At 44.6% G+C, this 27,685-nt stretch overlaps 1 protein-coding gene across 1 annotated transcript; it reads right to left on the bottom strand.

The window, feature by feature from the left end:
- Window positions 1-11,396: 11,396 nt before the first annotated feature.
- Window positions 11,397-27,045, bottom strand: LOC146210249 (uncharacterized). The gene is made up of 5 exons (XM_084608601.1): window positions 26,917-27,045; window positions 25,398-25,527; window positions 20,937-21,006; window positions 16,494-16,558; window positions 11,397-15,595 (listed from the first exon to the last, which is right to left on the bottom strand). Exons 2-5 carry the CDS (start codon window positions 25,525-25,527, stop codon window positions 15,468-15,470), a joined length of 393 nt encoding a protein of 130 aa, XP_084464727.1. The 5' UTR covers window positions 26,917-27,045; the 3' UTR covers window positions 11,397-15,467.
- Window positions 27,046-27,685: the final 640 nt, after the last annotated feature.

Raw genomic sequence — 27,685 nt, 5'->3', positions numbered from 1 at the left:
TCGCACGTGAACACTGGCAACCACTGTGATTTCGTAGTATCGATGACAGTCGCCGCAGATGATGAGGGGAATGTCTGGTGCCCTCACAATGCATCAGCCATCTCGCAGATAAGTGCTGCCATTCAGCGCCACCATTGCAATTCTTGTTTAAATGGCTATGGGTTGTACAAACTGGAAACTCTAGCAGACTAACAATCTTGTGCATTCACAATGCCGTAATAACAACATTGCGTGGATAGTAATTTAGAAAAAATAAATACATTCACAGTTAAAACTGGTTCACTGGACAATATTTTGTAAGTAATAATTCAACAATACTGCACAAGAATTTTCAAAACTCCTCTGAGCCTCACTAGGGCACCTATGAATGTCGTGCAGCCTTGGTGGATGGAACCGTGACAGATTATTGTAGATGAAAATGTAGCCATTAAATACTGTCCTTTTTAAAATGCAGCGTTACACTGCAGTGCACAGGTGTAGAACATAAAAACATGGCTGCAGCTGCGAGCTATCAGGTGGCTGTCGCACATACTCCATGATAGTAAATCAGGTATAGGTATCTTCCATGGGGCAGGTAGCTAGTAGCAGGCTAGGCAGGCAAACAGGGTTCGTTCATGGCTCTGGTCCACCAACAATGTTACAGTGCTGCAAGTCATCTATACTTGGGCAGATTACCTAACATGCAGACAACTACTGTAAAGTCAAACACTGAACTTACAAAAAAATTAAGTTGATAAATGAAATGTACTGCCTTTGGATCTGAGCAAGAATGAGAATAGAGGCAAGCCATTTGGCAAGCCTGTTTCGATGCATTCCCTAAAGCCACATCGCTATGCTGTTCTGACCAGTTTATTTGTTTTACAAGAATACACTAGGAAAGAACCAAGCGATCCCACATTACATCTACGTTGTGCACTACAGTTATAAAAATAAAAATCATAGCTAACGAGTATGTGACCCCGTTCGGCAATGAAGTACATTTACTTTGCTGTACAGCGTACCACTCTTCTCGGGACTGACGGACAGCGTGTCAGGCCCTTATCATTTGCCAAAAAAAGCGAAGCTTAATTTCTAGTAAATCAACATTACACACTATTAAGAAGCGGTCAACACACTTGAAACACAGTTCTATATTCAGTTAGTCTGCAAACTATTACCACAGTCATCATACATAAAAGCAACAACAGGCGCATACATGCAGCATGTGCTGAAAAGGCGCGTCCGATGCAAGTGCAAAACTGACGTTGGCCTCGGTGATCTTACGACTGCTAGGGGAAAGCTACATGCCTCACATTGACACTAAAAAGTAATTCAAAGCACTTCTGACACAAACGTAAGCCTTCGATGTCTCTGTAGTCATTATGCCTAAACACTTTCAACGGAGCGCTTTATTTAGTTCTGCGCAGGCAAGCTCAGAACTTCTCTCAGACAACCTCAAGTGCAGCAAGAAAGTAACCTTGCTGCAATGTTCACAGTTAAACGTCCCGAAACAAATCGTTCCCAGCTAATTTCACACAGCGATTCGCGGAAGAATCGCGGTTCTAGCGCAGGCACCATGCTTACCAACATGGCACTCGAGTACGTTAATGTTCCACAAATCAATATATTAACTCATTTCCTACCAAAGAGCAATCAGCTGGCTTTCTATTCGACTTACCAAAGTGATGCTCACTGTGCGAAGTGCGTCGCCTGTGCTGTATAAACACAGAACACAGCCATTTTATGGTTCGTTAGCATTAGCAACAAATAGATAAAGCGCAACACAGGCTCCGTAAAGCACTGGAAGGAGAATAACCAGAGTCAATAACGCGTCAATTATTTTTTTAAAACGTTTCATGTAACGCGCCGCAACTCAAATAATTTAGCGGAGGGGGCGATGATGATGATAATGGCGCACGCACCATCGTTTCTAATGGTGTCTTCGACTGGTCATTTCAGATCGCTCTAGAGCGCTCTGTGATGCAGCGGCACATTCGGCTGGTCGAAATCAAGCGCTCTGACTACATTCGGCTGGTTCTTTATAAGCGCCCGCCTCCAGCTCAGAGCGCTCTGAGGCGCTCCGAGAAAAAAGTCGGAGCGGCCCCGAGATGTGCTCACGTGACAGAGCCACTTCCGCCGTTTCGCAGGGACCGATGCGAAGCCAGGGGACACCACGACCGGTATTTGAGGTTCTTACGCATCCGTAGAAGAAGTTTAGGCGCTTTATGTATTAGATGCAGTTAAAACGTCCCTGCTGTGTGGCTTTGTGAGGCGAAATGTCGAAAAGAAGACGGATCATTACGCTAGGTACGCCGTCTGTGTTGCTGTCACATCTAGGGCATCACAACAAACATCATGACTTCGGCCGGTGAAGGGCTTTCGGGGGCTGCCGCGGCATATCTAGAGTGGTACCACGGGACACTCATTCTTTTTTTTTTTTTTCGACGCGAGCCGGAGACAGAACGTTGAGAACAGCTGGGGCAGCGATACAGGCAATGGACAGGTTCAGTGGCAGCGGCGGCGCCCCTGCTGCCCCTGCGGTGTGCGGTTCCGGAAATTACGTCCTTTTGCTTCCTGCGCTTTCGCTCGCTCTGAAACCTTGCTGACCATTCGGCTTGACCGGTTGCGCTATGCACTCGGAGCTAGAGCGGCTCTCACTTTGCCAAATCCGAACCGGATCGTGGGAGCGACCAGTCGAAGACACCATAAAATTGTTGCAAATGAAGCTATACAGTTTCAGTTAAACAAAGGAGGTGGTGACGCATAAACTACAAGTGCGAATTTTAATTATCTAAAGGTTTCCTTTTACTGAATTAATTTTTGTTGGTATTGGACGTTTTCGCCACCTGCAGCGCTGTCACTCAACCGTTGCAACGGCGCGCCATTTGAACCGGCTGGTTGTACAGTGCTCGCACAAGTCTCTGTTGTTCACTCGAGTTCTCTCTTCTCAGTTCAGCTCTCTCTGCAAGCCTCCCAGAGGCTGTATGACTCATTTATCTCGCCACAAGTAACTTTTAAACCACAGTTCAGCAATGCGACACTAGAGCCATTCAATGAAGGACTACACTTATTCCTAGTCTGGCATTTATTTCCTTTGCGCATTTTCACTCTGTCCATTCATAACAAAAACTTGGAAGAAAAATCAAGTGGCTAAGTTGGCTTCCCACAGTGCAGTTACATATCTATAGTTATTTCATAAATTGCCAAAAGAGTTTTGATTCATCATCACTGCCTGCATTAGGTATGCTGAAGGGAATTAATGGTCTGCAATCATCGCTGCTTCATGCGTTAGCTGCAGCCGCCAACCTTGGCTCATTTGCCATTATCTCTTCATCCCAGTGTCTGGTATCCCTTGCTTGTTTCACTCCCTCGAAACCTAATCGATTAGCTGAAAAGCCCTATTTCCTGGATTACATGTCCCACTCTAATGCTTCTTTTCAGTTTTCTGCATCTTCATACTCAAAGATGTGCACCATGTGCTGCAATCTCAACTGCAGGTACTCTACTGCAAGATGCCCAGCACTCTGTCATATGGTATGGTGTTGCGGCAGCATAGAAGTACCACCCACACAAACCATCAGATGAGGACCTGCTTATGCCCTCATCTTTTTGGACCAAGGACGCCACCTGCCCAGGGCAAATAGGGCCTGCTCATTTCAATAATAGCCGATTACTACTTCCTTGTTATGATTACCTTGAAACTGTACTTTAATCCACATCTGTGTTTGTGAAGGTTTTCCAAATTATTTTACTTTCTATAACCTGCTGCACTGTCCTTTGCTTAGGTATTTTAAACTAATGCTTTAATATCCACTTTTCAGCCTTTCAAATGATCACATGATAGCAAGCTGCCTTTTATTACATTATATGTACAGCACCTTCCAAATTTACATTCACCTCTTTTTGCTCTTGGGGAAATGTTTCTCATGTTTCAGATTCAGAGTGACAACCTGGCTTAAAAACATTACTCCCTTCCTACGTCCGAAACCTTCCTACCTATGTGCAGCAGTGACTTTGTGGCTATGCATTCGACTGCTAATCCTAAGGTTTTAAGATTAAATACATGGCTACATTTTGGCAGAGGCAAGATGTAAAGACACCTGTGGGCTATACAATGTCAGTGCATATTAAAAAGGACACCAAGCAGTCAAAATTAATTAGCTCTTTCCCATGCTTGCCGTCTTTCATAGACCGCATTAGGTTTTGGCATTCCCTATCCCTGTGTGCCATGTCAATACCTCTACCTGTTGTAAAGTTGCTCTCATCACAAAGGGTTGAAAAATAAACTTTCATCTTGTAGTTTCTTTAGGTCCTTGAGCATGTGCTGTTATTGAGGCAGTGGGCAATATTTGGCTGGGGCCTTAGACATGCAATAGCCCAAACCAGATTCGAAATCGAGGAAACAGTTTAGCTGAAACAAATGTCGATTTCAGTCTCATCGACATCAACTGCAATGCCCGTTCTCTTTTTCTACAGGAATATAATGTAGACATGATGCAATGCTGTTCTCCCAAATGTTTTCCGATTCTCATGGCTACTACAGTTCAAAATAATGAGACCAAAGAGCCCGACACACAAGGAATGCTCATCGCAATGGAAGCATTTTATTGCAAGCTATGAAGTAAATACATTTGTCGTGAAGAACAAGCAAAAGATTGCAAGAAACCATCAAAACAAAATTTAAAACCCCATCTAGAAAAGCAAAAATCTAATGCCATGTTTTCATGGAAAGCAGCCATTTTTTAAAAAAGGCTGCTCTTTGAAGCTACTCACAAAATTATTTCAGCATAAATGCTCATTTGCTACAATCCTCTTTTTTTCCAACTAGACACAAAGTCTACAAGACCTTGTGTATAAAATGTCACCAACCAGCACGCAGCTGCCATGCCATCAGCAAAACCATGCGCCCAACTGCTCATTGCACACCGGCCAAAACTCTGCACTGCCTTTGGGCAAGTGGAAAACAGCTGCAAAGCATCTTAAAACCCATCCACCTTTTGTTTCTATTTTAAGGTGTTATCATTTCTCCTGCTTCAATCATTCCTTTCGTTTTCAGGTGCGATTCCATAAACTGAACTTGTTTATGAACCACCCTAGATTCGAAAATGTGTTCAAACCTGCTGTCTATGAGGCAGTGCCTTCAGAATGCGCGATGGCCAAAAATACTTTTGCAGCAGACTCGTTAATAACAGAGCTACAACCATCAAAACCATGTTTCTCTCCTTCCCTTCCATCACCAAAGAGTCTCTCCCTCCTCCCTGGTTGACTAGCCTCCACAAGAGACATATGTTATGTTGAGGCAGAAAAGGAAAGAAAAAAATCCACAAGAGACAATACGCGTAGGGCTGGTACATGTAGGCTCCCTAAATACGCGAAATGTGGAGCCCCATCTCTTAGTGCTTTGAGAAACTATGCCCGCCATGTTGGTTCGGTCAACAAAATGAAAACGCTGCCCTGTGCTCGGTAAAAACAGCTACAAGAACGCATCAAATGCAGTCATTATGGCCCCGACTTTTACAGACATTTTTTTTTTCCTTGCTGGTTGGTTTGTGGGGTTTAACGTCCAAAAGCGACTCAGGTATGAGAGACGCCATAGTGAAGGGCCCCGATAATACCGACCACCTGGAGTTCTTTCTTTAAGGTGCACTGACATTGCACAAACACGGGTGCCTTGCTTTTTGCCTTCCATCAAAACGCTACCGCCGCAGCTTTTTTTTTTTTTCTTGCTTTCTGCTACCCAAGCACCACCAGTGACCTTTGTTTGAAGGTTGAGAAGTGAGCTTTGGCTCATCCAGCTACAATGCCAATAAGGAGGAGGAGGGGGAGAGGCTGAGGTAAATGGGTGGCCGAAGCATAGGTGCAGGGCCTCTGGCCTTTCTTAGGAAACCAAGCCTGTGCATGTATGGATGTTCTGTGTTTTCTGTATTCATGGTTATGCATGGAGTACCATGGCTGGATTCGAGTGGCGACGGTGCGCTCTTTACGACCTACGCATGGAGGGTGCTTCCTGTCTGCTACAGCTGCGAAATCGTGGCACTGTGTGGCATTGGCGCGTCTACTCAATGATGCCGTCATTTAGTGTGCAACAAGCTGGCAAAAAAAAAAAAAAAAAAAAAGCGGAGGCTGGCCAAGCCTGCGGCTGCAAGCCTGCACTTTCACCCGGTTGCGATTCTTGCCAACGAGATGTCATAAACTTGAGCGTTCAGAGCGACCTGCAGTGATTTTTGCCGCTGTACTGAGAGTTATAGATGATAGGTGTGCCGGCCGTGAGCCATCCTTACAGGCTCTGGCTGTGTATCAGCATCTTGCCGAAGAGCCAAAACCAGAGAAAAACTCGCATAAAATATAGCTAAATTATTGGAACAGAGTTCTCCATCACTCGAAAATTGATGAAAGGAAACACTGCAAGTTTTTCAAACTTGCAGGCGTGGGCACGTCGTTCAGAGGAAATAAAGTTCAAATGCGTGGCAGAAAACATACGTATGGGTCCGGACCGAAGGAAATACCAAAAGCACATTGCGGCCGAGAAGCTCAACTATTGTCATGAAGTTAGCTTCGTTACAAACTAGCCGCAGAGTTTAGCAACATAGGTGGCAGGCAAAGACAAGGGTCGGAAGGCTTTCCTACTATCCTTATATGAGGATGGTGATGAATGTCTCCTGTTATTTCGAGGTGATGTTGCGCACGCCTCAGAACAGGAAAAGCAGTTACAGTGAATGCGCTGTTCAAAGTGCACAAAAAGTGCAATAAGAGCAGGTTACCTTTTTTTTAAATTTGCACTAACAACTTAAAACAGGTCAACGACCAGCTTGACTTGCAGACACGTGAAGGCGCCCGAAATTTTGGTACATGTGCAGAAGCAGACAGAAATGTGCCCAAAAGCGAAAAGATGCCGTCACACTGGCATATCATTTGAAATAATGCATGTAGGCAAAACAGGTACTCCTCCATGCTCGGCCACTAATTGTAACAGGCCTGGCAGAACAGGTCCGAGAGGCCAAAAATGTTCATGTGATAAATTCTGTGCTTCTGTAGCCATGTCAATGCATTTTTGACAGTTCCCCTCATATCATGAAGGAAACAAAGTTACAGCAGGAAGAAAAAAATCAGCTTTTGTGCAGCATAATGGGACTGACCTTACAATAGTATGCTGCTACTTGCCTTACTGCAGACTGATAACCCAAATCACTGTTGTATTCAGATGGTAATTAGCACATGTTGCGCACTGCAAGAAATAAGACAAAGTAAGTATTACTACGATCAAAATATGCTAAATAATACTGTTGCCTGAGCCTACACCGCACCGCTTTTGCGCACACAAAATTGAGACTACATAATTTCTCTAAGTATTTCGCTCACTCCGTAAACTGAACATTTGAACGCTTGAAGGCGCGAACGCAGGTGCGCACCGGGCGCCGCCACAGAAGCGAGTGGCCAGGGTTGCGTAAAACCTGCACTAACTTCACGGGGAAGAGAGCACTGCTTGCCTAGAAGAGCTGCCATTATATCTGCGGCGAATGCGCAGGCTGTATGAAAGTGCGCGCCGCTGCCACTTGAGTCCAGCCGTTGGTGTATGAATAGCACAGTGCACAGAACACGCTGAAGTATGCATAGACAAGGGCAAGAAACTAAAAGCCTTCTTTCTTGTGTGAGTGTATGCATGAGTGAAAACGAAATGCAAGACAAAAAAGTGCGTGACATCAGCAGACCAAGTGACACCCCTCGCCCATCAGTCAGAGAGAAACCAATGGATGCAGTATCTGTTGGTACCTCATCGACAAAGTTCGATGGCCAGCGCAAAGGATGAAGAGGTTTGGCTGTCTGAAAAGGACCATGAGAGCTTTGGTTTGCATTTTGTTGCTTTCCAGTGTGTGCATCGCTGCAGTATTTCGCAGACCATGTCCAACACCTTATCGGGCTTGGTTGAAATGTCAGCCTGGTCAGTAGCCCTTGAATATGTTAGCTCTCTTAAATGAACAATCTGAAATAAGCAAGGACATAAGTTGTGCTGGCCATATTGTGAACTGCTTTCAAGACAATGTGTGTAATGCCAAATAATCTGAGAAGTTGAATAAACCGTTTGGGGTGCCCTGTTTTGTTTTCTAAATATGCATTGTAATACCATTTAACACAGCTTGGCCACCCAACTTGTGCACACCAGCTAACACAAAGCTTTAGCTGCGCTACACTAATCCCTCTGTCACACAAACACTTCCGATCCTCATTGAACTCAATCTGCATTCAGGCTTTCAAGAAGGATTAAAGCATCCGGTGCTACACGGGCGTTTTCAGTCAGCATTGAGAAATTTCCTACGTGGTCCGTCGTCTGCTGTCAGTCGCAATGAGTCTCAAAAGGAAATTTAAGATTGGGGTAATGATTGCACGATTTCAGTGTGCACAGCAGCATTCCGCTTTTGGCGCCTCAGGTCATCTAACCTATCTTCCCAGCGGTCAAGTGCTACAGTGCAGTTTCTCTTCCGCTCCACAGTTTCCACGCTGACGCAGTCGAAGAGAACGCCACCTTAGCTTCCACTGGCAGTAGACTACGGTGTCAATATTATAAAATTAGCCGTTCTACGAATGTTCTATCATGCCTTTTAATACATTTATGTGTTATTATGTGCAGTTCTATTGCATTTATTCGTTTTCAAGTTTTAGAGCTCGTGTATGACGAGGGTGTCAATGACTGCTTTTGAGTGTGCTTGAAATCTCGAGAGCGATTGAGGAAGCAACCTTGAGTCAAGCAGGCTCGAGCTCAACTGCACTTTGACAGTTGCCGTGTGACAACCTCGATCTACAATGAGTTGAATGTAGATCCAGTTCAATGAGGATCGAAACTGTTCGTATGAGAGCAGTTTAACTCGCATCTTGCAGGAACAAGCAATCTATATATACACCTTTCCAATAAGTTACTCGGTGCCACCATATTGTTCGCTCCTCCTCTCTGGACTGCTGCAAACCGGCTCTGCTTCCACTGTGCTAGCACCAAATGCACAAAGCAGTCCAGCAGGTAATATGGTGACACCCCGTGACCACTTATTGGAAAGGTGCACACTACCACGGCCACTCGATGGAAGCGCACTAGGTGCGGCCTGCTACGTCGCCCGAAACCGGCGGGAGGCGCTTACTTCCAGTCGCCACCACCGCAGCGCCACCGTTCGAGGCAGCGGCGCGCGGAGAGCTGCGCCTGGCTGCACTTTGAGGGGGGCGTCGGCTTGATAGAAGCCCTTTATTTTAAGGATATAAGAGCTCCGCTTCACACAATTTGGCAACAAGAATTAGTATACACTGTCATGTCTAGTGTGACCATGTCAGCACTTAGCGCTTGCTCGGCAAGTATGTACACTGGAGTGTACCCCGAAAAACTTATAGTGACAATGGTTCAAGGCCACCCGATTGGAGAGCTCGCATTACCGTGATGTTCAATTCGGATCCAGTTGTTCGTCACATTAAAATGTGACCCGGCTGTGAACAATTCGAAGCTGTTCAGCTGCCATGGTAGCCTAATGCATAACCACTTAATTAACTATGTCGCGAATTCCGTGTGTCATTTTCACACCATTTACTCATTCCTGCATACAGCTTTTATACACAAATTGATGTCAACCTGGTCTAAGCTGCCAGCACTATCCAATAAAAAAATTTCCTACTATGAGCAACCTCTGTGAAAATACGAGATGTAACCAACCTTTCTATCTCATTGTAACAAATTTTACGGTGGAAATATGAAGATATTTATTAGGTTAAATCTAGATGATAACCTGGGATCTTCGACTCAGTTGGAGACCTTAAACTTTGTACGCCAGAATGCTATCCGTCATGGCTTCCCGCATTTTGCATGACCGGACAAAGTAAGCGCGCTTGATAGAGCCGGTCTGCCTCAATGTGCTACGTATCTACGCCGAAAGTATTTATTACTATTTTTATTGGCTGCTCGCAAACCCATACAATTTTGCTGGTTCGTAATTTTCAATGGAAGAACGCGCATCGAGTGTTGCTGTTGTGAAACTCTTAGCTTTGATCACAAGAATGTTCACGCGTCAGAGCGCAACTGCAGCCGAGATTCAGCGAGCAGCCGAGTACGCTTATTTAACGGCCACACAAAAAAAAGGAAGAAAACTACCAATCGCAGACGGAAAACCTTTCTTGAGAGAGGTTTATCCCATTGCCATAAACATCGCTCCACTGTTGAGTTGACATTTCCAGACCAGCTCGCTATCAGTGGGGGCAGCAACTTAACGATATCTTGCATAGCGCCTTAGCATGGACACGATCATTGTTTTTATAGATTAGCTGCAGGTACTGTGCACAGTGAGAAAACAATGATGAAACCAAAAGTTTACACAGCTTGCTACTTCGCCGGACCTCTTCAGACTTCATCATCCTGTTAATGAAGGTGCTCGTAAGCTGACAAAGCTTGATTACTTCCTTTGCGGGGTACATCAAGCCTCCACTGCCCTTGGTTTTCATTAACCTGTAACTGGTCCAGTTGACTCATATTTCCTGCAACAGGTTCTTGCTCGACTGACATGTCGCCTCAAAACCATTACCAAATATCGCATAAATTAAGCAACACCCTGGTAGTGACAAACAAACCTAGGAGTTCTTAAGTCTCCTTGAGGAGCCTCGTTAGAGTGCCCGCACTTTGCTACCTGCTTATTCACCGTATCCCGTAATTGCTGTCTCTGTTGCATATCATTACAGTACAGCCTTAAGCCACCGCATTATATGAAATAGCGCCCTACACATAGCTATATAAAGCCCCTCTTTATCGAAACCGTACGAACGTGCCCTATAGGAGTATACTGTGCCTGACTTGGGGTCTAAGGGTCCCGCTTTCAATAATTCCCATTTCATCCTTATGTCTTATCGACTCTCTGGTTTGGCAGCTCCTGCCACATTGAACATGTCATGTGTTCTCATTGCGCCAAAGGTGTCTGGCCATATCACCAACTAAAGTGACTCTTACCAGAGAGGTTTTTTTCCGACTTTCCGCCGACAGAGCGGGCGCCGGATTTTCTGTAGAACGTGGCTTTTCATTTTATCGCGTCGGCTCAAACAGTCTCAACAGTATAAACAAATGTTGTATGCACAGGCTCCTTTACTTGCAAGGCCGCTCAGACTAGCGCGGCAAAATTTAGAACAAATTGCATGCTTATATAAAAAAAAAAAAAAAAAAAACCTTCGTAGCTTTTTCTGATATGTTCTCACAACATAACATGCGAGAAAAGCTTCTGGTGCTACCTCATCGTGTTCATCTTCGTGTTCATCTTCGTGTTCATCTACTTCACAATACATCGTTAAAAATCCTAGTTCACTGGCCCGCTCCCTGATAACTAAATAGGTTAAACAACGTGACGAGAACACAGGAAAAGAGGACGACACAACTAGCGCGGTTGTGCCGTCTTCTTCTCCTGTGTTCCCGTCACGTTGTTTGCCCGGTTAACCTATAATCAATCTCCAACAAGTCCAATCTGCTGTCCCTTGTAGCAAATTCAATGGCAGCTGATAGGGCATTATGCTTCAGCATCTGCACTTTTTAACCTCAGCGCCGCTTTCATTTCAGAGGAAGCGAGTGCATTTCCACACCTCGCTGCTGCCTTTGCCTGAAGCGAGCTCAGCAGATAAAATTAGAGGGTCTCTTAAGCGGAGGACGGCGAAAGCCTACCCTTCTCCTATCATTTGCCTCTCATCGTTTGCCACAGTTCGTCAGCCACAGTTCGTCATTTCAAGCCGTCGTTTGATATATTGGTCGTTTCCCAGTCATGATGAGTCCGCCTGCTTAGTCATTGTAGCCCTTATCACTCATAACTAAGCAGGTTACTCATTTAGAATCAGCAGTGGTCATTCATTACATGCCATCGTTTCACATATTGGTAATTTCGTAGTCATTAACAGTAATGATGAGTCATGCCTAGCTATTATAGTCATTACCACACATCGCTAAGCACTTTTACTCATTTCTAATCAATTGCGGTCATTACATGTCGAAGTTTGATATACTGGTCATTACAAATCATTTTAGTCATTATTAACCATTATTAGTCATTAGCATTAGTCATTACCTCTATCAATGTCTATTTATAACTTTTATTGATTACCTATCACCATCAATCATTTTCATTCTTAATCTCCCTCCTTGCACGTCCGCTTTTGCGACTGGCACACCAGTGCACAGATGCGACGCACAGATAACAAGCACAGATTCTGCTCATAGATTTTCGCTCCATGAGCCTAGAACGGCTTCCGCCTTAAAAAACAAACACATCCAGTCTCAACGTTAACGTGCTTGCACACGCGTGCACAAAAAAGTTTGCATTTACCACCCAGACGCACCAGAATTAGAATATGTGACTAATAGGTACGGTGCAGGGAATGCAGCTTTCTGGGCGAACACGCCCAGAAAGGAAGCAAACTGCGCGCTCAGAGCCGGCGACTCCGGCGGCGACGTGTCCCCGAACAGTGGCGCCCTCAGGAGAAATAGCGGGCACAACTGTAAACTCTCCAAGGACACGCTTGCCCATTGACGGCGGCGCGACGCAGCAGGCCGCACCCAGTGCGCTTCCATCGAGCGGCCGTGACACTACTATGACTATGCTACAATATGCTAAGGAAGTGAACACACAAAAAAGCCAGGCAATCATGTTACTCTGGTAACGAATGTTTAATTGTGGCTGGCCTTGCATATAGCGGGCAGTAATTCATGTACCCCTGTCTTCAGACAGGACAGCAGGGTTGTAAGCATCTCCAGCAAACACTGTGCGGATGTTCGTTTTGTTATAAAAATTTAGGAGACACTTGAGATCTGTCTTTAAGAGTATAGCATGGTAGCGTCAACAGCTCCCGTCTGCAGCTTCCCTTGTGGATCCTTGATTGCATACATGCACCTTGCTATTTTATAAATGAAGTCTTTAAAGAACTTTGTTGCAACCTACAAAAAAAAAAAAAAAAAAAATGTAGGAAGTGTGTAAGAGCTCTAAGATCGCTAAGGCGAACACAACCCGGCACCAGAATTAGAATATGTGACTAATAGGTACGGTGCAGGGAATGCAGCCTTCTAGTTACACACGTCAAATGACAGATCGAATACCACACGCCCATCCTCCGAGGTCCTGTGTATAAGCGCATAAGTGGCCCGAGTATGCATGGGGTTGCCATTAGCCTCTTTGTCACCTCTCCGCGGCAGTTTGCACAGCCAGGATGCCTCCTTTCCTCCTCTCTGCAACGCGGCAACAGTGGGAACACAAAATGAGCACGTGTAACTGACCAAGAGTGATCAGAGATTGAAACTAAGCTTTTCTTGGCCACTAGCTGAAGTTCGAGGCTGGCATTTGACTGATTCATCATCTGAGCTGAACTGAGAGCTAGTAAAATTGTCTTCAAGAGACTTCGCTACTGCTCTCATAAAAAGAAAACTATAGTAGAAGCAGCAGAATCGTGTGAATGGTGCCAAAGACCTCTTTATTTGGAAAATTTTTTTAGATGTCACACTGTGCCAGAAAGAACAAAAAATAAAATAAAAAAATAAACAAGCTGCACACAAACAGAAACTATGGTTGTCACAATAGCCCCACTGCGGTAGTGCAGTGGTTAAGATGCTAGATTACTGTGCCGGAGTACCCATGTCCGAACCCGACCACTGGCGGCTGCTTTCGATGCAAACGAAGTGGCACCCGTGTGCTATGTGATGTCAGCGCGCGTTAAAGATCCCTAGGTGGTCAAAATTATTCCACAGACCTCCACTACAGCACCCATTTCTGTCTTTCCACTTTGACTCCCTCCTCCTTTCCCTTACGACACAGTTCAGGTGCCCACAGAAACAAGTGACAGATTCTGTGCCTTTCCATCCCTGTGAACTAGTTACTATAATTACTTTTGTCATACTATCTGCCTAAATGGGGCTACATGTTCCAAACACGAAAATTTACGTCTGCCAGTGTGTGAGAACCATCATTCATATATGAACGATTGGCTTAAAGCGGTCCTGAAAGGTATAAGCCCTAATCCCTTAATTTGTGTCGGTATTATCTCGCACATAATCATCAGCATACAACCATAATCTACCACATTGTGCCTAAGATCACCCAACATGGGTATAAAGCTCTGTTTTAACCAAGCTGTATGAATGTGGAGTAGTGCGTCTGATACTGGATCCAAGGGTCTCGGAAGGTTCTATTCCACCTCACCCTCTCACCTCAAAGGAGCTGCCTGAGTTAGCAGCTCCAGATAGCGTCGTCCTCTCTTTTCTCGATTCTTTGTCTCTTTTGCGCTTTTCCACAATATGAGCTCCAGCCAGTTCGGCCATATCATGTGGCCTCATGACATCGCAGAACCAGACAACCAATCAGTGCATGGCCATGTCACCTGCCAAAGGCATGGTTGTGATTTTTCTCAAGGGTGACGCCTTTTACGCTACCGCAATAAACCAACCATTCTACAATAAGTCACTTCTTGTGGAGCACTTTTCACTAATGCTGCTGCATTGTATGATATGGGCAGTTCAAATTATGTCCCTTCTGTAAAAAGCAGTTTGTTTGCACAGCCTCCTATCCGATGTGGATGTAGGCTACAATCCAGCACACAACAGCGGCAGGGCAGACACATTAAAAAACATGGCAGCCCTTACGAAAGCCAGCTGCTCTTTCAGCTGATAGAAAGTCCAAGATTTTCCCAATTCTATTATCTTGTAGGCAATGGACAGTAACCCGATCAGTTTAAGTTTGCAAGTGCTTGACAGCCCCTTTCTTATAGATTATGGTACTGTTAGGATCCTTCCAAGATTTTAATACGCTTGAGGTCGTGAGGCATTACACACACAAAGCAAGCAGTTTTTCTAGCACAATCTCCCTACCACTCTTCAAAGATCTGCACTTGCCTATCCATACCAGCCAATTTCCGGAACCCTTTACATTGCTTCTAAGGCTTCTTTACTTCCTCCATGACCAGCATGACGTACAACCTGCTCACATTACTGCCCGTCATCCTGACTGCTTCAGGGCAATGTCATCAGCAAATTGCAGATTACTGAGGTATTCTCCATCTACTCTTATCCCTGAAGGCACATCACCTAGCACATAGTACAATAGATGCTGTCAAGAGAGTACAAGAAGTGGCCGATTCCATGCCATGTTACCTAAGACAATGCCATGTTTTAGACACCATCACACACGGATAACATTTTCTCGGAGAACCACAGCTGTGTTACCTCCACACCGGATCAAGTTTTCTTCTATATGACAAACTCTCCAATAAATGTCAGGCCTGTTCATGTATTAATCTGTTACTTTAATTCGCAAGGCTAGAAGCTAGACTGGCAAAAAATTGCAGTCACACATTTGTGCTTCCCACCTCCCCCCATTGCAAATCATGTGTTCCAAACCACCCAGAATGATTTTCAAATAATAGCATATCAGCAAGGGTGACAATATTACACAACAAGATTAAATACATTGCAAGCAAGGTGTTTTAAACTTAACTGGGAGCACGCTCTAAACCTGTGGAAGCAGTGAGAGTATCCATTTGGTCACACCAGTCGCAGCTCCCTGCACTACTGAGGCGGCGGTGTAATCGAACTGGCGGAGGGAACTCGTTCGTCGCCACCAAGAATTCGTTGCCTCTGCAGATGTAAATAAATGAGAGTAATACTGCAATTACATTTAGTTTGCATAAATTCAGCAAACTCACTCACAATAGAATTTGGTTCGAGTAAAGCAAGTGAGAGTGCCTGCTGCAGAAGGAAAAAGGTAGCAACGAGACTGGCTGTCAATGCTAGCACAAATACAAATATTTAGCACACTTACAAAGCACTGAAATAGCAAAAAAGAGAATCTAAGTTAAATCACTTGTGCAGTAAGTGCCCAATATGCTGCGGCTTGCATGGAACTGCAATAGAGAGTGCTTATAGCTGCAACTGCCAAGCTCTTTGACAGGATTACGAGGTACTCGCAATGGTGCCTCACTCTCCCACAAAACATGCCAGCTCAGATTAATTATTGCTCTCTTTTCAAATAAGCTGTCAATGGCCTTGGCAGCAGCTTGAAGCCAAGCACTGCCAACTATTTATGTTGGAGCAGGCAAAAGATATATATATTAGGGAACTCTGCGGTAGCAACATGCATCCAAAGTGTTAAATCTATATAAACAAGCTCAGTGAGTTCCACCAATGCAGTTATTTCGGCAGTAAAAGGACAGATATTGTCACAGGCATGAACCTATGCTGGCTGAGGAGTAATGAAGTCACTTTCATTGCTGCATACACCGAAATAAGTGTGAGTACTTGACAGTGGAAGGTCTGAGCAAATAAGCACATGAATTCGGTCATGTATATAACCATACTTTTGTAGCCATTTCATGCTGTGCAGTAGGCTTGTTGCACTTCGAGGCTCAGTCCGCACAGGGCCTACTTACGTTTAAACTCTCTCAGCTGGCCAGCAACCCCCCTTTTAGCAGTCCGCAGATATTACTCGTGTATTGCAGCATACCACGTATGGTCTGTACAGATGAGTGCCACTTACCTTCCAACAGTTTTCCGAAAGAAGCCCGACATTTTCTATGGGCCGAGCCGCTCCATCGGTTGAAGCTGCGAGGAAGGCAATAAAACCCCGATTATAAACCAGCGCGTTCACGCTGGCGCACGCAAAAATGCCTTATACTGCCCAAACGAATATAAGCGAACTCAGAAATAGTTTTACGTTATCATTTAGTCGCCTCATATGTCCCAATACTCCAGTGCATCCGGAAGACAACAGCAACCGGCGACCGATCGGTGCACAGCAGCAGGAATGGAAGTTGTTCCAAGCGCAATGAAACGAGATCGTGGACGCCATTACGCAGTCTCGTCGTCTCCTCACGCCTTCGCCCGGAGACTGTCGCGCGATAGCGCGATTACGCCACGTCAATAATTGAGGATAACGCATGCTTGCACTGCCGTGCAAAAACTCGTTAAAGAAGCTGCAAGGAAGGCGATGGCAGAAAGACGACAAATACTTTACTTAGAGTTCGCGGGCATGTATGTACGACTCACCGCAGTCAGTACGACTGCACCGAGGGCTGCGCCCTTGAATTTAAGGCTATAATCCACGAACTGAATCCGCATTTCACCGAGTTTGCATCTACCGGGATGATGGCCCGCAAACTGCAGCAGACCGACGCATGAAAGACAACCTAGGGTGCCTAGGGCTCGCAAAGCGCAAATGCTCGTTGTCTGAAAAGCGCGCCAGCCTTCCTTGTTTGGGACATACTTTGGGCGGCTCAGTGAACATCTGGGTTTGAGGCTTACTTCTAGAAAAAAACAAGCACTAAAAGCTATTTGACGTCACATCCGTCCAGAAGAGCACCATATTCTCCTTTCCACTTTGGTCCTGGGCGCGCATGCGCAGTTCACGGAGCCGGCTCTCTGCAAGTTCAGGTCCTTAAGATATATGGAGAAAAATGGGCATGATAGCTACTGCTACCACCCCGTTTCAAAGGAGACGCTCCTATATTCCATCCATCCATCCGTGCCACGTTCGCCGCTCGGCGTGTAGCGGCCGCGGGATAGCGGGGGTACAGAGGAGGGGTGCGGTTCTCTTTGGAGCGATTTGCAGACGCTACGCAATTAGTGTGATAATTAATAAAGGGGCTACTTATTCCAGGTGCTTAAACTGATCCCTGCCATTCTTTTACGTCTATCTGGAGACATCGTTCACGCTTGGGTAGTCCTTCGGAGCAGCGCGCGATGTTTGAATCGCTATCTGAAACTCTCAACATTTCTTCCTGCGGACAGTTACAAATCGTCCAGATGAGCAATTTGTACTTTATGTTTGCAACGAAGCGTGGTGTTTTGCATTCGTTTTTCCCGTAAGGGAATAAAGGCTACTGCCCAGGAGCGCTATTAACACGCGGAGAAAAACAGTGTACATGCGAATCAAAGCTTGTGCTTCGTAAGGCCTCTTTAGGAACACTTATTTTTTAAAAACCCTATTTACGAACACCTGCTTACATTTCGCAGCTTGCGCTTATTAATACATAACAACGTTTATCTTAAATCGTAAGTAATCTGTAATATATCTCTTTAATCGGTGTTCTTTATGTGCCCTAATCACCTCTTACAGAAATTACAAATACAATGTAAGAGCAAAACACATTTATTCACTACCGTACTAATTTGAAGCACTGTGGTATTTACCGGCAAAAAAAAAAAAATAAGCAAGACGTATACGCGACTCAAGCATTTATTCTTTGTTCGTGATTAACATATACGTATATCACGGACATTTGTTTGCGTGCCACTAGCCAAAGGGTGAACCAGCTGTTTAGATGAAAAAAAAAAAAAAAGTCAAGTACAGCTACGGCATTACTTCAAATAAAATGTGAAAAATTAAACCTGTCACATGCGTAATACGTTCATAGTGGGCACTTGAGTGCGGACGCTTTACTGGCATCAAATGGTACAGAGCAAACAAACAAAAATAAAAGCACTGATAATTGCGCGTCGAATTGGCAGGTATGATGCAGGTCATGGCGCGCACCGAGAGAAAGCGGAAAAAATGCGAAAAAGATGACGAGCACCTAATACGCAAGCAATTAATATAATGCCGAAATCAAATGCGGACATAATACGTGTTTATTGTTTGAGTGTGTGGTATTAAATATGAGTAATCGACTGGATATACTTGCAACTACTGCTTACCGGACTATATATAATCTGGCTACTTGCCGCGGGTGCTCTTTGCAGTACTAACCAGACTATAATTGTTAACAAGGTTGATATTACACGTCAAATACTTCCAAGGGAATTTAATTATTTTCCCTTTGGGAACTCTTGTCGTGATTCGCTTACTTCGCAAAGAGCGAAGCCGCAAAAACACATTAAATTTCATTGCTTCAAGTGGGAGCTTTTCTGGTGCTCCAAGTAGATAAACTTTTTGAACCTTCACATTTTACAGGAAGTTTGCAAAATCTGAAGTGCAAAGCAGTCGAAAAGGACAGTGCATCCGAGCCAAATTTTTTAGTAAATTGCGACCTAGCTTCGAACCTATAGCGCTATTTTTGTTCGTGGTGAGAAACCGTGCCGGCCTCACAACCTCTCTTTCGCAGAAGTATGATCTAGCGGAAGCGAATTAAGCGTACCCTATAGCATTTGAACTCATCTTTTCTAGCGCTTGTTTAACACACAAGGGACATTAGATGAAGGAGGAACACATAAGAACAGGACGGACGCTAGGGAACACATAAAAAAGAAGCGCTAGAAAAGATGAGTTCAAATGCTTTCCAACTCGCCCAAGTTTCCGCCTTATTAAGTATCATTTCTAGTACAATGGGCCCTGTCTTGTATCCTGTAAAGAAGCGCTAGAAAAGATGAGTTCAAATGCTTTCCAACTCGCCCAAGTTTCCGCCTTATTAAGTATCATTTCTAGTACAATGGGCCCTGTCTTGTATCCTGTAAAGAAGCGCTAGAAAAGATGAGTTCAAATGCTTTCCAACTCGCCCAAGTTTCCGCCTTATTAAGTACCCTATAGCCTCTGCGTGCTCTATTTTCCGTCGTTATTTCTTTTTCAAAGCTATTCTTTTTTTTTTTTGTATGTACATAAAACAGGACTAGAGCGATCTTCTGGAGGCAATGACTTGCATATTACCGGTTGCTTGCGCACCCTAGAATGGAAACATTTTCTTGAACAATTAGGTCTAACAACTATAACGCATTGAGATTAAATGTCATAAGTATAGCGCACATCTCTGGGTATTTATAAAGCGACCCGTTACAACATTTCAGCTTATGGAGAGAAAAGAAAACGGTGTGTTCTTAGATTAGTGTAGTTTCACAAATTGTCTCTTAAATTTCGATGCTTATATCTTTATACGCGTTCGATTGCAGCCTGTTTGTGCACTGCTTTCCTCTTCCCGGGCCTTCATTTGGTTCTTATGCTCAGTTGTTTCCTCTTTTTTTATTGTTTTTAATATATCTTCATTTTTCTTCGTCTTTAGCTGCCTGCTTTCTTCGTCGTGCGTTTGCCGTGCCGCACGAAAATTCTGAACCTTGAATCAAATTTGCGGTCGCTCTTTTCACGGCGCTGCGTGCCTTCCGCCAACCCCTTTCTCCCTCCCTGGTAGGCGACACGTTTCTTTTTATTTTTCTGTGCAACCTTTACCTCCCACTTCTTTCACCTTTCCTGACCCACCCCAGACGGCCATAGACGTCCGACGGTCGACCGACGGACGTCCGTTTTCGGACCTTCGGACATCCGACGGAAGTCCGGTTATGTTCGATATACGTACAGCGGACATCCGTCGGACTATCGTTCGTGGATCCGGATCGCGTCCCACGGACGTCCGACGGGCAGCCGGAGGCGGAAATTCGGACGTTTCCCGGAACATGCTTGCAGGGCCCGCTATTGGTGTAAAAACTTGCCAATAACATTCGTGTAAAGCTCAGCAAGCATGTGCCATGGAAATTTCAGTCACATACTAGTGCTCAATGCCTTTGTCGTGAGAGTAAAGCAGACAATAGAATATGCAACAGGTTCAAGTTTCCTGTTGTCTGCTTTACTTTCACACACAAAGCACTGAACAGCAGTGTGCAATTAAAACTTCCATCAAAGAGGCACATATGCTAGCTGAGCTTTACACAAATGCACCATTCCTGAAAACATGCAAAGTGCATAGGCATACCAGCATACGAGGTTGTAAAAAAAGCATTTTTTTTGTGGCTTTATTGCAAAAACTGCATACATAAATAGTCTACACTAAAAAAATATCGATGTTAAGGAATGGCATGGTAAAATGCAGGCCAACTGGAGTATTAAGAATCTACTTGAATAATTTTTTTTAATTATCCTTGGCCGTGACAGCTCTTCCCTTGGGGAGGTGATGGAGGAAAAGGTATTTATTGAAACCTAATATTTCGGAATTAGCGAGGAGATGATCGAGTTCTCTGTGGGCGGCCTCCGCAGGTCGGGATTCCAGGAGCAGTTACTAACCTGTGCATTTGCGCGATCAGCTGTTGCTGGTCTTTCAGGCCTAAGATGGAAAGAGCAGGTTGGGCTCCTCCTGCAATATAAGGGAAAATGAAATTCAAGTTATCTGTGCTGAACTTTGATTACACATCTCCAAGGGCAACTGCCAGTTTCTCTCAATTGCTTTTTCCAGATGGCACTGTACGCATGCATCTCCATTCAGAACTGTCACATACTATATAGAAAGGTCATATAACTGCAGCAAAACCCATGCAGAATAACAAGATACAAACGTAGTTTGACCAGAACCTGGCATTCAGTATTTTAATGTTTTTATGTCGTCTCTTTGAACATGCCACTCTGACCAAACACGGCATGTTATGCTTGCTGCAATGCGCCCTCAGCAATGCCCAAGACATGGAGAGCACATGCAGAGAAACTAAGCATAAAGGATGCTGTATATGAATATAAAGCACAGCCAAGAGCATTGCAGTATTACACAGGTACGCATTGGCGGCAGAAACCTGCATTTTGAGCAGTTTAACAGGCAGATTTTTAAAGTCATTGTTCCTGCTCTGAAAAGAAGTGATCAATAATAACATCATTTAAAATTTTTACCTTTTTGTTCTGTAAGCTGCACATTTTGCTGGTTTCTATGTACCCTCTGCCAAAGACATTCCCTGGGCGTGTCAGGGGTATATCGACATCAACATCTAGGCTACAAGCGTCTAGAAAGCGTCTCCTTAGAGCAGCTGCGACGAAGTAACTTATCGGATAACATGCAAGCTGCTGCAGCAGAATAAAGATAGACTTTTGACATGTGGCTAAAGCCCAATGTGGAAGCATAGACCGCCGCAGTGTTCATGCTTCTACAAGAGTTAAAAGTAAAGTTATTTTTTTACCCACAGCGCGATATTCACCCCGGGTAGACGCTTGGCCAGCGTCACGACGCTTTAACCTGTCGTTTGCCGGCTCCCTAATAAAGTTATACATACATACATACATACATACAACAAATTACAAAAAAATAATGGTCTTTATAAATGCAGCCAGCTGTTCACAAGAAACACTTTAGCTTTTTTATGGGAAAGGCAGTGGCCACCAAAGAAACTGCCCCTGTAAAAGTGCCTAATTTGCCCCTATGTAATATCGGGGACAAAAGTGTGTGGACTACACAAACTGCAATCAAAGCACATAACTTTCACATCGACCAGGAAACTCGGACCATACTTGTCGATGTGAAAGTTGAACGTTAGTTCTTTCATGTGTGCAAGAGAAATAAGGTCACAATTCGTTTACATCGTGATTCTAGTCCAAAATCTCCAGACATACTGTCCAGAGACTCGCCCCCGCAGTATAAGCCACCATTTGGGTAAGAGATTAGTAAAAGAAGTGTATAAAAGACATTAGTGCTGCTGGACAGCCATAGCTATAAAAATGGTATTGACATTGGAGTACTGCCTTAAGGCGGGGCCTAGGGCATTACAAAAGCAAGAGTTAGTGTCCGCTGGTCCTCATTTGAACGAACAAAAAGAGGGGGGGGGATGAAATCTACCTCAACTACATGTTTTGAGTGACACCAAGCCGCAGTTAGCATTAAAGATATCACACAGTTTTGTGGAAGATTTGGGAGCGCTTTGCTGCTTTCTTAAAGGATTGGACAAAAGAGCTCACCATCTTCAGAAAGGCATGTTATATAGAAATGAAAATAGTGAATTTAATGCATCTGGCCACAACTTGCACACGGAGAGTTCTCCAGGCCGCGGGGCCGTTTCATTAACTTCGGGACTCCGCCCACATTTCTCATCCCCAATGACAACGAACTCACACATGACTGGCTAACAAACATTTTGGCATGTCTTTCCACTTTCATAAGGTTCTTCACCCTCCCCCTAATACAAGCAATGCAAAAGGGACAACAAATTCGTTTCACAACAAACGGAATTTAGAGAATGGACCTCGAAATGATTGGCTCACTAGGTCACATGCCAAACTCTCTCCCCTAGGAAATAAAAAAAGAAAAAAAAATAGAACCCATCAAAACGGTGTCCCACGTGCGCAACCATTGCCCAAAGCTTGCACCCTTGGCGGCTCCTTTTAGAGGGCAATTATTGCAATTATTGGCGTCCGAGTCAGCACCATTGCGGACCACATCAGAAGAGCCAACCCACATCCTCCCGCTTCGCATCATACCGTCACTGTTACACACTTGCCCTTTTTCAACGCCGCCATCTCCCACCATTGTTGACATCCAGGGTTGGAATCCTCAACGAGACCCCACTCAGCACGCCTGCACTGAATAATTGTCACTTTTATGGGCTCCCCAACAAGGAAGAGGGCCTTACACCCTTCAACCTGACAGTGTTTTTTCTTTGAACGATAAGCAGTTCTTCCAAAAGAGGTGCTCGTTTCAAAGCTGTGCTGCCTCCGGGTGATGGGTCCAGTCAGCGTACTAAGGACCCCTTAGTACTCTTAGTACTAAGGACCCCTTAGTTGTATACTGTTTGTAAAGCTCCTTAAATAAAAATGAGCCCCCTACCTGACACAGCAACGAGAACAAACTGCCTGTCCCCGCGTCTTCGAGTGCGAGAGCAAAGTCCTCGGACGAGGGGACTTCTTTCCCTCTCTGCCTACGTTTCCGTTAAGCACTGTAGCTGCTGTAGCTGCCTCTCTGTGCGCGTCTGTCCGCCTCCTGTCCGAGGGCAAGTGGGAGACGGCCGCAGCTGAGCATTGAACAGGTGACCCAAAAAGAGCAGACTAATAATGGTGCCTAGCATACCCACCGATCCCTTACAGAAATCATTAAAGAAATGAAAGCAACACATCAGATAACTCTACAATGTTTCTAAGTTCAAAGTCGACAACTCCAAGTCATATAAATATATGTACATCTCCGCACATTAACTAGACAGAAACAGTGCAGAGTAAACTAATAATTCAGTGTCTAGCAACACTATTAAAAGGGGATAAAAGCCACGGGGGGCTACGATTATTAGTACCGTTTTGCCTTTAAACTACAATAACATGCCTGTTGCAAGCTTAAAATTACAGATTCACACCTGTCCCACCCACAGCAATGGAACACACATCTGACTCAAGTCTGCAGAGAAAGAGCAAGCTAGACTATTACAGACGCACCCTTGGTTGTTTTTCTGGCATTTCTGAGGGTGAAGAATCTGACTTGTCAGTAGCATGTATATGAATAAGAATCCTATGACAGTAAATGCATCAGATTTTCTGGAGTGGCTTTTCTTTGCTGACCACATATGAGGTGAGCTATAATTTATCCAACTTGGCCTCGGTTTATTCTATGAATAACAAAGCTATAGCAGGTACACATTCGTCCACTCAGGCTGAACATGCGAGTGCGTGGCATGCACTTTTTGAGATGCCACTGCATCCATCGCAGCCGCACACCGTAGCGAAGAGGCAGACAGCGTGAAGTACCAGCCTCTAGTCCCTCTACCACCACTGTGGTCCCAAACTAGGGACCCCTTGTTTTTGTCAGGACAGACCCCCTCAGGGTCAGCTAGTGAGTAACCTCCTGTATTTGTATCTGATGGAAATGTTTTCCCCCACCACCCACAATACGCAGCTGCGCATCATAGCAGATGTGAAGCAACAGCTCCTGGTCCTTCTACGCATAAGCCACTTTGCCTTGATGCATGCCTGCGCACCATAGTAAAGAGGCAGACGACATGACGCAGCAGCTCATGGTACCTTTACACATGAGCCCCCCCATTGTACTTCGATACGCACCATAACAAATATACAGACTACGCCACAGAGCAGCTCCTGGTCCCTCTATGCATAAGCCATTTTGCCTCAATACGCACCTGCGTACCTGAGCGAAGAGGTAGACATGAAGCTGCAGCTCCTGGGCCCTCCGTGCACAAGCCACTTAGCATCAATGCACGGCTGTGCACTGTAGTAAAGAGGCGAAGGACGTTAAGCAGCAGCTCCTGGTCCCTCTACACATCAGCCATTTTGCCTCGATGCGCATCTGCACACCGTAACAAACAGCCAGATGTGACAAAGAAGCTCCTGGTTTCTCTACACATAAACCACTTTGCCTCAATGCACGTCTGCACACCGGAGCAAAGAGGCAGATGACGTGAAGCTGGAGCGGCTGGTCCCTCTACGCACAAGCCACTTAGCCTTGATGCATGGCTGTGACGGATGCATTGCTATTTTGCAAACTGCATGCCACACATTCCCATTCAAGCTAAGAGTGGACGACTGTGTAAACGTAAAATACTGGTTATTTACTTCATGGACAATGACAAAAAGTAACATGGTGGACAATGTAAAAAGAATTTGCTGCATAAAGTTTGTTGAAACCAGTTCTACATCCTACATGTAAACAAGCTAAAACCTTAATGTCGAAGGGATGTCCTGTGTGTTTAAAATCATCACGCTCAAACAACTTCAACACTGACAATCATGATTCAATATTAATAATATCGATAATGATACAATACTCACTTTTAGCCATACCAAAGAAATGAGAATGCAAAAAGATGTTGCTGTTTTTTCCCCGTGGATGACAGTTTTCCATGCTCAAAGTGCTGCTTCCTTCCTGTTGGCCTACGAAATCGGCTACAGCAAATGGCATCTGAAAAATTTTTGGAAGCCTCATGCTGGTCTTCAACGAGAAAAGCATTGCCATACAGAAGCAGAACAGAAATACTTTTACAACACACTAAAAGCACCAACTGCGGTGCTGTTTTTAGGATGACTAGGTAGAGGTTTTGCTGTAGCAAGCCAAATGTTAGCCTTCAATAAGGAAAGCATTCCCATACAGAAACAGAACACAAAAACTTTTACAACACATTAAAAGCATCAATTGCACAAATGCTTGTAAGATGACCAGGTACAGGTTTCTGCTATAGCCCACATCATGTGACCAGCGGTTATCAGAAGCCTTGTATGTGAGCATGATGCCCTAGATTCAATTTATGGCTATCACTGTATTAACAAGCATGGGTTTAAAGCTACTTTAATATGATAATCTAAGAACATGGTAAGTGCTTTCAGTGCGAGACAAGCTCAGTATCATGCACTATAAGGTGCTGCATGGCACTAGTGTAGCTTTGGCATTATCTCGCTGTCAATAATGCAGTGAAGTTCTGAGGAGCCTTTGAATATCTGTACGGACAAGGCAACAACAATTTTGTTTTCATCTCACTTTTGCTCAGCTCGGGTTTTTTTTTTTTTTTTTTTTTTTTTTTTTTTATAGAGCCCGCTGCTTGCATGGCCTCCCAGTATGCCTGTTTTGCATAAAAGAAGGCGTTGCAGGCACCAGAGCTCACAGCCCAACTGTATCGCGGCGGCGGTATGTCAAATTCGTGACAGAACAGCGCAGAACAAAGGGGCAAGAAAAAGACAAGTGCTGACTTTTTTTTTTCTCTCATCTCCTTGTCCGGTTGTTCTGCGCGGTTCGGTCCCACATGCATAACCAACATGCGCAAGGTGCTGTCCTGGTTTGTCAAAGCTGAAGGAGAGTACTAATCCTTTAGTACTAATCCTTTAGTTTAGTAGCTACAGCCGTTCCTTCTAGAAACTGTAGTTGCCGTAAAGCTCAAGAGAGAAAGATCAGCGGCTGTCCATTAAAAATAAAAAAGAAAAAAAAAAAGCTCGCGACGTTTTCACAAGTGTAGGCATGTCGCACGATAGGCTCGAGTGCAAAAGTTTTCTCATATAGTTTTTACAACTGAGCACGTTGCGCATGGTTAACAAATTAACTCCTTTAAAGCTCGGGCAGGCACTCCTTTATCAGAGACAGAGAAGTTGCGCGGCTTACTGGCGCAGCGTCCAGTAATGCCGAGAAAGATGGCCCTCAGACTTGAGGCTGCACTTTAGTTAGTCGGCGCGGAGCCATCCTGTCAGTCTCGCCTAAAACACTCGACCGTTCGGCTGCTGCTGTTTCCTTACCCAAAAGCTCAGCACCATCGGTGCATCGAAAAGTTCCACTAAAGAAACAAAAGTTCAGTGAAATACTTACTTTGGAATCGGCAGGTGAACAAAGTGTGCCAGCCGCACCAAGCCACAGCAAAAACAATGCTAGCAGTGCATTACAGCCGTAGGTATTTGTAACTGCGCAGAAAATGCAGAACACGGAAACGTGAAGCCATCTTCCATGACTAAACTTCAACTTGTCAGGTGGATTGGATTGGCTCATATCAGATATTTTTGTAGGATAGGTTCGGTTTCGTTCTTTTTGAGCTTGCTGCTTGCTGCGTCTATTCAGCCACTGATTAAAATTTCACCGAAGCGTCATGATAGAAAAATGTTTAATGGTCATTTAACGTTTAATAAAAAATTTTTGATGGAAGAATTCAACGATAAAACATGCGGAAAATAAAAAAAACTGTTTAATGGAAACGCTTTCTATCGCATCTATTCGCTCTGGCATCATATAATGCAGACTTGACGGCATTACTTATTTATACGCAGTTCAGACGAGCACGACGACTACAAACCAAGACCGAATGAAATACAGACCTGCACAGATAGCACTGCTCCAGCGCGCACCTTCTAGTTCATAGCCTTCGCCGCTAGGGAACGAACACTACGGTTAACCTGGCGCTACTGTAAACCTGTTAATAAGAAGGGTCTATTAGGTCTGTCATTTTTCTTCGTCGTTATAGTTTATTTATCTGTCCACGCTGTAATGCACAAGCACTTGTTCTGCGCATGTGCGGTGAGTAACTGCAGTGCCGTCGCACAAAGCGGAATCGCGGTATGTCTTCTAGCGAGAGAAAAACATCGTA

This window comes from Amblyomma maculatum, chromosome 1 (genome assembly GCF_055883805.1).
Source record: "Amblyomma maculatum isolate TAMU_Amacu chromosome 1, ASM5588380v1, whole genome shotgun sequence".
In the NCBI taxonomy this organism is placed as follows: domain Eukaryota; kingdom Metazoa; phylum Arthropoda; class Arachnida; order Ixodida; family Ixodidae; genus Amblyomma; species Amblyomma maculatum.
The sequence above is the reverse complement of the archived record's forward strand: the minus strand, read 5'-3'. Positions and strand labels throughout refer to the sequence as shown.

Excerpts from the sequence above, each read along its gene's own strand:
- LOC146210249 (XM_084608601.1), bottom strand. The coding sequence starts at position 25,527 with ATGCCATTTGCTGTAGCCGATTTCGTAGGCCAACAGGAAGGAAGCAGC. Across the intron at positions 16,559-20,936 it reads CTGATCGCGCAAATGCACAG|CTTCAACCGATGGAGCGGCT; the intron begins GTTAGTAACTGC and ends CCTTCCTCGCAG. Across the intron at positions 15,596-16,493 it reads TTTCGGAAAACTGTTGGAAG|AGGCAACGAATTCTTGGTGG; the intron begins GTAAGTGGCACT and ends TTACATCTGCAG.